The 11,677-nt window shown below is 30.6% G+C and overlaps 1 protein-coding gene across 2 annotated transcripts; it reads right to left on the reverse strand.

Moving 5' to 3' along the window:
• Window positions 1-939: 939 nt before the first annotated feature.
• spoon (A-kinase anchor protein spoonbill) lies at window positions 940-9,942 on the reverse strand. Of its 2 annotated transcripts, none has more exons than XM_029304320.2 (6): window positions 9,717-9,942; window positions 3,497-4,288; window positions 2,798-3,313; window positions 2,501-2,716; window positions 2,264-2,397; window positions 940-2,162 (listed from the first exon to the last, which is right to left on the reverse strand). In XM_029304320.2, the coding sequence occupies exons 2-6, from the start codon at window positions 4,242-4,244 to the stop codon at window positions 2,064-2,066; spliced, it is 1,713 nt and encodes a 570-aa protein (XP_029160153.1). In that variant the 5' UTR covers window positions 4,245-4,288; window positions 9,717-9,942; the 3' UTR covers window positions 940-2,063. The 2 variants fall into 2 exon arrangements, with proteins under 2 accessions (XP_029160153.1, XP_029160154.1); XM_029304321.2 differs by having other exon boundaries at window positions 3,515-4,288; window positions 9,717-9,940.
• Between the last annotated feature and the right edge of the window lie 1,735 nt (window positions 9,943-11,677).

Genomic DNA, 11,677 nt, shown 5'->3' on the forward strand with positions numbered 1-11,677 from the left:
AACAGACATGTATAAAAAAATAATTTTACTATGTGTATAAACTTAAAATAGATTTTATAATACAAAGAAATTCTCCATTACATTTGTTTTACAATAAACTTAGAAAAAAATTCGAAGGAAAATATTTGTATTGCTATAATTTAGCTATTTACTAACATCTTTATTTCTGCTTTGTAATACAAAACAATGATTTAAATTGTAGCATAATTCCGTAACTTTCTTAGCATAATCTTTTTTGTTATAATTATTACATTTTATTTTATAAAAGATATATAAAAGATGTAAGAACTTGTAGTGAACATAATACACGAGTTTGATAACTTTTAAAAAGTTATACTGATGTATATACAAAATGAACTTTTAATTTACTAAATTAATGTGTAATAATGATTAATATATATAATAAAATGTTATACAAAATTTAAGTCAAACGTTGCGGTCAACTATATGTTATATATACAAGATATAGTTAAGAATTATCATATAATTATATTTGTTGCACTATTGTCGCTATATTGTCGAACTTTAATGTAAAGAAATATAATAAATTATAACATTTTAATCGCAGCGCGCGAAAAAGCATATACATTATGAGCGATATGGATTATAATCTTATACATATATATCTTCCTAGAAAAATATTTCTATATTATGTTCAATCAACAATATTAACATTTCATAATTGCCAAATTACATTTTTAATTGAGCTTAATACATACGTAAGAAATAGATTTTTTTTTCAATAAATTCTACTACACTGAAACTACTTTGCATAGAAAAAAAGCGTTAGCAAATCGCACAATTAGAATTATCAATATTTAGGTAAACAATAAATTTACACAATATTATAAGTTTGGATTAATCCAAAAACTTAGTCTTCAAATGCCAAAAAATATATCTCAAAAATCATACATTTTAAGAGAATAATTAGTATAAGCGTAAAATAACAATTATTTTATACTACAATTAATAAAGTTACGCAAAATACACGTTATTAAAAAATAACGTTTGAAAATTAAATCAATTATGTTTAAATATGAAAAAAATACGCGGAGTAAATGAAATATCACATTTAACAATAATTTTTACGATAACGAGTTTGATACAATGTAAAATTAGCGCGAAATTAAACTAGTGATACATTTCAATGAATTACTAAATCGCCTCCAATCAAAAATATGAGTCACGTAGAATCGAATTTCCAGATTCGTCTGAGTTATCTGATACAGATTTTTAAGATGTGACACTATTTAATAAAATCCAGTCATTATTAATTTTATGATTAACATTATATAGCAAAATTCTCTTTATGGTTTTCTCTCTCTTACTAAATATAAATATTCTACTTATATAATTGAAGAAATATTTTACATTATGTACAAAAAAGTATAATAGAGATTTAGAAGAGAGGTAAACATTGCATTTATGTTTGCAACAGTCTTGAGACATTTACAATGGAGGCAAAAGCAATTTCCTGAGTGCTTATTTGAAGCTATATGAAAGATTTGTCCTGTAATTATTAATATGGAAAGTTTCAAGTTTTCCAAGCAAAAAAAAAAATATTAGACACAATGCAATTCTGAAAAAGTTAGTAAAAAGGATTCTTATATTATCGGATTAAATCAAATCCTTTGTACTTGTCAGAACTCGTTTAAACCAACGAGTACTATACTTATAGAACGCGTTCTTTCTGAGCAATGCTTAAAGGAGTATTACAAATTCTGCTTAAACGCGACCAAGATTTCTGTAAATCTTTTGTATACAATGAAATATAATTCTCTCATTCACATTAGTTTAGGACATTTTATATGCTGCCCTATTTCGCTTATTATATTTCTATGTAAATAACCTATTAGAGGAAGAATTTACGTCAAGGTATTCACGGCGACTTTAACGCAGTAAATATTAGCCAAAGTCAATGGAGAAAATAATAAATTTTAACACAGTTAAAGGATTACCGATGGCGATTACACTAAACTATCTAGTCGATACTGGCTAAGAATTGTGAATTACGCGGTATGATTCGGTTGGGAATTTGAGAACGATAGAATTTTTTACAACTCCTATGTACAGATGGATTCAAGTGTTTCTAATTTCGTATGTTCCCCTGGTACCTGTTCTGCATGGCCTTTCAATAACAACTCCTCAGCGAGGGAAATTAGCTGAAAAAAATAATTAATTTGAGTTCACGCATTAGAAATGTAAAGAGATTTATATAATATAATATTTATATCATAATATTTGAATAATGATAAATACTTACTCCATAGTTTTGAACAGTAAAATAAATATTAGTATAAATATTATCATTAATATGATATTCAATGACAGCTTGACCAATCCCATTACTTTTACAAAGAAAATACGCCGAGTTGTAAGCTTCTGTTGTCCATTCACCTGAATATAGAAATAATTTATTACAATACATATTCAGGAACAAATATAATATAAAAAAATAATTTAGTCTAAAAAACTAATATAAGCATCAATATACAATTACCATTTTTTGGCTGAATATACGCTATAAAGACTTCTATCGCTTGAAAAGGCAAACTTAGATAGTCCATCATCAACGGCTTAAATTGCGCGTTATTAAGCGCCCAGTAACCACCATGATCGACTAGTCGTACTATATTCTTCTCTCCCGATGGGTCTAGTTTTTCAATGTATCCTCTGACCCATCTATCATTCCAGTGTACAGCCACGTAATCGCCCTCTACAAAACAATGCATTTTACGATTCAAGTATTTATATGATTTGATTTATACAAACACAATATAAAATATTATATATTTACTATTTAATACATCCGATAACGGCAATTCAGTGCTGTTATACCAACACGTCATGTTCTCTTCCAAACTTTCTAGAAGGTGGAATGACGGGTGAGTCGAAAGCTGAACGAAGAGCCAGTTTGGTTTGACGATATGAGAGACGTAGACGTCATTACTAACACTACCAATCAGGGACAAGGAGCGTATCAAGGGGATGGTACATGGAATCTCCTCGTTCACTTCGGGTATCGTCGAGATCTCTTCTAATGTTACTTCCGGAAACTTTTTCTCTGGGAATTTTTGCCTTATTAATTTAAGCGCGACGTTAATTCTCTCAACACTTCCTCGTATCGAGCAAATTTTATGATCGCCATCGCAGGGGTGATCATTCACGTATATGCTGACGTCTGCTTTAGTACGGATACTTTGCAAGAAGCTACCGTGACGGCCGATCAATCTACCGACCAGATGTTGTGGTATAGCAAAATCATAGATAGATGATACAGTATTATCCTTCCTACATCCGTTGATACTTCCACCTAAACAAAGAAATAAAAATATTAATTATATTATAAATTATGAATTATGTAATAAATTCTTATATATACTTTTATCTTACTTGTTTTACTTACATATACAGATAGAAACGAATTTCTAAAATCTTTCCAAGAAACGGATAGAAATAAATAAATCCATCGCGCAGACAATTATTGACAATTCACCTTTGACTAATAATTCACCTTTTCCACTGTCCGTGTTACTTCCTTCGCTCCTGGCTTCATCAGTAATGCTGCCTTCCAGAACTCCGGAAACCGGACTGTGATTAGCCGAGTCTCTTTCATCAGCCTCTTGTCCCTCAGCCTTGATGGTATGTACTTCAACTTGCTGTTCCTCTTCATGATACTCGTCCGCGAGATACTTTTGCGACTCCGTCTCGCAATGCAGGACCTGCTCCTTTTTATCAACAACTTGAACCACCTCCTCTGTGTTGTCGACCACTGTCCTGTCGGACTCGCAAGGTACATTTTGACTCCTGGCGATCATCTCGAAGTAGCTAGTGCTCGGATTGCTGCCCAGCTGTACATCCAACTTGAACATAGTGTCAGTCTCCATGCATCTCATCTGGCTATCGCTACAAAAAGACGATTGCGACGTTGATCTTTTAATCGGGATGTCCACACTCTCGCTGACCTTCCTCGGGACGCGAGACGAGTTTTCCCGTGGCATGTGGCAGCAGCCATTTAAGGATTGGTTGCTACTCTTTTCCTGAATGTCGGAATTGTTGCAACTCATGTCAACCTCCTTCGTATCGTCCAGAACTGCTTTTTCTTTGTGATGTAAGTCTCCCCCTGTATCATCCCACTGAAGTTCAGCTCGGTCTATCCGACGGCGTTTGTACCAGAAGAAGGATAGGACAAAAGCCACAGCCGGAACTGTCCATTTGGCAAATTGTACGATCGGAGAATTCATAGTGCGAGTCCACGGTAGCTGCCGTTACTGGAAATTCGCTGATACTGAAATCGCGGTAGATATGCACAGCTATTAAACCCCTACTAGTTTGACAAACACTTAAGTGATACCTAATACAATAATAATAATAATGATGATGATGATTATAACAAAATCTTTTTTTTTATAAAATTAATAAATAATTAAAAGTGCGTTCAAGATGCTTCATTTAATTAGCCTATTGACACTCTCTACAAACAATTAATCCGGTTCGATGCACAGTGAAGCACTTGCTGATCAGCAATCAACACACGGAAACAACGTATGTAAAATGAGATGACGTGCCGATGTAAAATTCCATGGACTTTTGTTCACGCATAGCAATCAATTTTTCTATTCAGATATAAGGATACAAATATTTAAACATTTACATTGAAAATTATAAAACAACTTAAAATTCAAAATTTGCTCAAGAAAATGATATAAGCTCTTCAAAATGTTTCATATAATTTTTTAACAACTGGATAACGATAAATTAAGAACATTAACTTGTATTAAAAAATATATATATAATATATACGTAAATCAAGATATATATTAAGAATGTTAACATATTTATTTATGCATATATGCATATTTAAAATACTGATGTACGAAATGAACTCGGTTGAAAACGAGAAAGTGTTGTGTTAAATGTGAATAAAAATTATTCTCAGCTGTCTCTTTAAACTTATAAGAATATTGAAAAAATCTGAGGTGTGTATCTATAAAATTTTGATTATTCCAACAATATGTTAAAATACTTTCTCCTTTATCATATGCATACATATTTAAAAATTATATACCATAAATTTAAAATTAAATATAGCCATTGAGTATCACTTGAGAATATAAACAACGTAAAACAATGATTAAATATCTCGTAAAATAAAATATTCGACAGCGAAATCATTTCTGAAGTTTCAAATTATATTAAAATCAAAGAGTAATGAAGCAAGGCATCTTATGTCATCACTATGATTGCATGAATGTTTATATTGAAATTTAAAATCTAGTAAATTAAATTCAAAAACTTAGACAAAAGTATTAAAAATTCTTATCAAAGCAATAAATTCTCTCTCATCGCGAGCTATTTAACTTACATCAGCATTTAATATCAATCGATTCAATGCCTCTAGCTGGTCATAATCGAGTTGTCTCTAGCATATTTTCAAAATATTCTGTCATAATCGCTGAAATTTATTTAAATGAAATTATCACGTAACATCCGAAAGTGAACTCGAAGTGACACACGTCGAAATTAATCGAAAAATTGATTACGTGAACTGATGTCTATAGAGTTGTACTACAGCTCGCGGATTTTCAACACGTGGTTAAGGCTGAGGACCAGTTCGACTGGATCCATTCACCGGTTATACAGGTGTGGTCACGTAAGACGGCATTCACGTCGTAATCAAGATCTTCGATAATATAGGGCGATACAAAAGTAACACAATTTTCAATAAAATTTCTAATAAAGAATAATATGTTATATAAAAAATAAATATATATATATATATATATATATATTAATTCCAATAAAAAATAAAAAATGTAATTTTTTCTTTTCTCTTTAAACACACGCGTCTGGAATGAAATGGCCTCTTTAAAATATCAATCCATTTCAAGTATATTGAATCTATTTTATTGATAACTTTACCGTTATTAGTTAATCGCAATAGCAAAATAGTTGATCAATTATAACTGATCCAATTTCTAGATTATCAATCAAATAGCTATCACATGCTTATCAAAAAATATGGGTTAAAGTAGTATAATTTCTAAATATTTGGCAAAATTTCAGTGCACACAATACATATACATTTACATTACAATTAATTAAATTAATAATTAAAATAAATTGAATTTATTGTATAAATAAGAAGCTATACAAATATAAATTAGGAAATGTATTGCGTTTAATATTATCACGATAAAAATAGATATGTAGAACTGAATAATCGAATTTGCTGTAATAATACACCAAAAATCATTATTTAGCAAAAAGTTTCGAGTGATGGCATAAGTATATATGTATGTTGTAAATCTTATATATAAAATATATAATATATAAATCAATCTAATTGTCAATGTATTACTGTAATTTAATTGCAAAATATAAAAAACTGCGATTAAAATGATCGATAAAAATTAAGTTTGAAATTTAAACTACAGTTTTACATACTTGAGATTAAATTAACAATTTTTGAAACTAGAGAGACAGCAAAAAAGTATATCGTATAAAAGCGACATGTTTAAAGAATAATTATTATTCATATTTATAATGCAATCTTATTTTAGGGATTGAGAAAGAAGATTGGTCAAATTAAATAACGATGTCATACTTAAAAAGCAGAGAAAAAAGAAATTAGAGAAAAAAGAATAAATTAAATTGATTAACAAAACACTAATTTTTTGAATTACCATTCTATTGCTCATAGAAATTGCATTATATGTTTAAATAGAATTAAAAATCTCTAAATAGAAAATAATTAATTGCGACATTTTTTAAAATTCTATTTATTCGAAAAATATATTTACTTTAAAAATATATTTAATTTATAGTAATTGTAAATTGTGCATGCATGTATTTGTTTTCATTATTATTATAATTATTATTATTATTATCGTATTATCGACATTTTCGCCGTTTTTATTTATTTGACACTCCTTTAATAAATGATGTATCTCAATTTTGAAAGAAAAAATTCGACAATAATACCTCACAAAAAGCGTGCTATGCGTTACAGGTCAAATCGCGCATACTGGTTCAACGTGCTTTCGGAATGTTGAACCTGCGGCTGCGCGACTAATGAAGTAACTGATGCGAATAAAGTTTGATACAAAAGCATAAGAAGAGAAAGAAAGACGGAAATTGCGGTAAACCAAATAAATCTGTCTTATGTTCTGATCTCGAATTCTGTATCTCTAAAAGACTATATATATTAAAATGCTCACGATCTTACTATAATTATATGAATTATGATAAGGAAAATGTACGAATTTGTTCCTTACAAAAAAAAACAAACAAACACACATATAGTTTAAAATAAATTAGTTCTATAAAGTTGGACAAAGAACTATTTGAACAAAACAGTTAATCACAAAGAATTAATTCTTATCCAAAATCTATAAATCTTCTTTTTTTTTCTTAAAAAGAAGCTGTTGAATGTATAATTAGCTCAGCTGTTGCATGATCTACCTCGATTATATAATCAGTATCCATACACTAAATCTCCGTACGGTAAATTAAACAAAGTTTTGACATTGTACAAATGAAAAGTATACAGTAAAGTGCAAAATAAAAATGTTCACAAATTTTATTTTTGATTATTTACATTTGTCAATAAATTGCAAATAAGTGAAAGAGAATAACTCAGCCCGTGATCTCGCATTATGTGTTAAATATAAACTAAATAAAATCACGCAAACACAAATCTCTGTACAATTTAAATGAAAATAATACGATGTAAACAAACATGGATTAGGTCATATACAAAGGTAAGATCTTAGTTTCGCATTTGCAAGCAGGCAGAACAGGCGAAAAGTTTGAAATCATTTTGAAAGATGGAATTTATCATCATACCACTAATTTGAATTGAATATAAGATTGAAAAAAGAAGAATAGTTACAATAAGGAAAGAGATAATCATAATGAAGAAAGAGATAATCATAATAATGAAAGAGATAATAAAATTAAATCGCATTAATATAATAAAGTATAAAATAGTGGTAATATATTGTGGATAAATTTCACAAAAACATTTACATCGAAAATAAATGTTTTTCACAAAAAGTAAAATCGTATTACACTTTTAAGAGTTATTTGAAGACAGATGCTCCAAAACTCGTATGTATAATTGAAATTACATTAATTGAAATTATAACATTAAAATTGTATCTGAGATTTATACGTGTGAGAAAAATAGAATATAATAAATGTGTAACAAGAAAATATAAATTTTGAGGACAGAGCTGTGAGAAAATATAGAATTTTGATGTAAAAGTTTAGTTATATTAGTAAAGAATGCAGATTCAGCAATTTGAAAACAGACAGAGATAGAGAGAGAGAGAGAGAGACATGCAACAGTATAGAAAAAATTGGATTTTAAAGTGTGTGATTAACTGCAAAGCACATGGAAATATAGATTTGTGTGAGATTGCATGAGTGTTATTGGTGTGTAAGATATTTATAAATATTTAATATTGATTATATCGTATTTTATTCTAAAAAAGCTGTTTATATAAGCTTAAAAGATAATTGTAATGAAAGCATAAGACAGCTGGGTGTTTATCTTCTTAACAAGATAATGATTCTGAAACCAAAAACATATAAGAAGTTTATATACAGCTATTATATACTGTTTTAATTATAAATATATATAACTAAAATATAAAAATATTATACGAAATAAAGGAAAATATTTATAAAAATATTTAACATAAGAAATAAGATAGAAGATCAATATTGAACTGTAACAGTATTGTCTTCAATAGAATTTCTTATAAAACAAATGTTAGATTAACATATCATTAATTTACAATATCGACATAAAAAGAAAAATTTTGTAATTTACATGAATAATTTTGCATAAATTCATATAAACTATATTTATTCTTTAACTAAAGATTGAATCAAAATTATAAAACGTTAAAAATGTAACATTGTGTATGAATCTTTTTTTAGATATTTATAATTTATTTTTCTTTTAATATTGATAAAATAATACTTTTAATTTAATTGACACATAAAAGCAAAATACTTATACATAGATGCTCACTATGCAGCATCTATTGTCTATATATAGAACATCTAGACTCTATTTCCTATATACTGTGTTATTCAAATATACACATGGACGACTTTATATTTTTACAACATTTGAAAATTATATAAAAATTGTACAAAACAAAATATTAATTTAGTTATATCTATACAATAAAAATTATAAATAATACAATGCAACACTTTGAAACAAAATAACATGCAAAAATAAGATAAGAAACATAAAAAAATAACTAGTATAAAAATACGATATCATCAATATAGAACCAATATACAATAATCTAACATTTACAAGCAGCCGGGAAACAGATGTAATTGAATAAGCACATGAATAGATCGTGTATATATATCGCAAGGTATAAGAGAGAGAGCACACATTCTCGACACACACACACACACACACACTATCCTACACAGAGAATCTGACTAGAGACAAAAAATCTAACAGACACACATAAGTTTGTGATCTTAATATTAATACCACTCTCCACTCAGCTGGCCGCGCGATCGCAATTATCATTCGTCATTTATACAATTATAATTTCCGTGTTTCGTCGCATCCCGCAAAAAAGCAGCGGGAGAAAAAAGATAACAGAAGGCGGCTGCCGCGTAGCCAAGCCAAGAGAAGCCACGAGGGAAGAACGTCGCCGGGAAATGAATTTACTTACCGGTGTCGTTCAATTATTCGCGAGGCTTTGATCGATTCGCGACGAGAGATTAATGCGCTTTGTCCAGTCGCTTCCGGGAAGATTTCTGACGCACCGAACGCTCGACTTGTCGCGAATTTCCTACAAGCTGCACGCCACGTGCTGATGCTGATAGTGTATTTCCAAGTAACGGAATGCGAATATGGCTACTTCGGTAAACTCCGATTCGACTCCGAAAGCCGAGCCTCGTCGTTCACTTTGCGCATCCTGCGCTGACAGATTCGCACGACGAGAGAAATCCAATCGCCGTGCGTTACGTTTCGTTATTTCCGGAAGAGGACGAGCCCGATTGGCCGCCACTCGGAGACACGAATAATTCCCTAGACCGCCGCAACCTGTGGACAGAAAATAAATATAGTAAGGAAACGGAGAAGAGCGAACTAGCAAAACTAGCGGCCAGCGGTAGAACTAGTTGATTCTTTATTTTCTCGTCTATCTATATTCGATATTCGATGGCGTCGATATATACTTATCGCAAGATCAGTTATCGATAAATCGAAACTCGCTCTCGTTCTCGTATCGCGTGCGAGATGGCGCGTTGAATCTCCCGCGAAACGCATTTCGCGCCTTTTTTGTCCCTACGTCACACTTCACGCGCCGCCATATTTATATATCGTTCGCGCTAATTTAGTCTCGGAAGCAGAATCATCGGACGGCTACATTTTTCCAGAAAAAAGACGAAATTTAGAGAGCCAGGTGAAGTAAGATGTATTATTAAAGATATAAAACATGATTAATATATTGAGAAGAGCAGTTTCATGGATAGGCATCTTGAAAATGTAAAAATTCAAGATTTTACTCAACCTTGCTCGTTGCACGATTTCTTTCATTTCGTTAATTTCTCTTTCACAGATTAAATAGAAATAAAGAATTGAATTACTACTGATTCGAGATATATAAGTACATATTCTGTTTCTATATATATAATTATAAAGTATTTTTCTATTTTTTACTACTGATTCGAGATATATAAGTACATATTCTGTTTCCATATTGATAAAAAATAGAAAAATACTTTATAATTTATATATATATATAATTATAATTATAAAGTATTTTTCTATTTTTTATCAATATGGAAACAGAATATGTACTTATATATCTCGAATCAGTAGTAATTCAATTCTTTATTTGTATTTAATTTGTGGAAGAAATTAACGAAATGAAAGAAATCGTGCAACGAGCAAGGTTGAGTTAAATCTTGAATTTTTACATTTATATATATATATATATATATATAAATTATGTATAAAATGCATGTGCGTATGTTGAGTGAAATACTAAGACAAGAACGATGCTAGAGCATTCGATCTAACGAACGTAATGTTAATTTAGGGAGGAGGGATGTACGGAAATATCTATTGGTCTAGGACTCGAAGACCTTCGAGCGATGCACGGGGTCGTTTGATCTGGATGCGGGGTGTCGGGACGCAAGGTTACAGCGGTCGTCGGGTCAGCAACACCACGGCCGTCCCTCCCGCTTTTCCCTTTCCACCCTGGCTGCCAGCCCTCTCGTCCTCTCGCCGCCCTCGTCAGCTCGATGTAGGTACGTCTGCCCTTCCTTCCTAACCCTCCTCCTCATCGGGAGAGAAACGAGAGAGAAAGAGAGAGAGAAATGGAGAGAGATCTGTGCGCTGCCCTTCTCTACCCGTCTTCCTCGCTTACTGTCCTTTATTTGTCCTCACTCACTAGTACCAGGGCGTGCCATCTTCGCGAATCTACCGAGATTCTTAATAGTTATTGCGACAAGAGGTTGTTTTTGTACAATACTTGTTCCCGATATTTAAGAAGAAAGACTTATAAAGTGCGACTGCTTATCGTTTAAAATAAGCAACTGTATTTAAGTATCACGATAAAAATATCTAGTCTCTGAAACTTGTTCCTAATTCTTTATCGATGCAAAATTTTTTTTTTGCAAAAAA

The sequence above is a fragment of the Nylanderia fulva genome, unplaced genomic scaffold (genome assembly GCF_048542155.1).
Source record: "Nylanderia fulva isolate GAGA-0341 unplaced genomic scaffold, ASM4854215v1 Scaffold34, whole genome shotgun sequence".
In the NCBI taxonomy this organism is placed as follows: Eukaryota; Metazoa; Arthropoda; class Insecta; order Hymenoptera; family Formicidae; genus Nylanderia; species Nylanderia fulva.

What these genes read in the sequence shown, in the direction of transcription:
- spoon (XM_029304320.2), bottom strand. Translation starts at nt 4,244, where the DNA reads ATGAATTCTCCGATCGTACAATTTGCCAAATGGACAGTTCCGGCTGTG. An exon ending in GTATATTCAGCCAAAAAATG is followed by an intron (nt 2,398 to 2,500) that starts GTAATTGTATAT and finishes TTCTATATTCAG; the next exon opens with GTGAATGGACAACAGAAGCT. An exon ending in TTACTGTTCAAAACTATGGA is followed by an intron (nt 2,163 to 2,263) that starts GTAAGTATTTAT and finishes TATTTTTTTCAG; the next exon opens with CTAATTTCCCTCGCTGAGGA.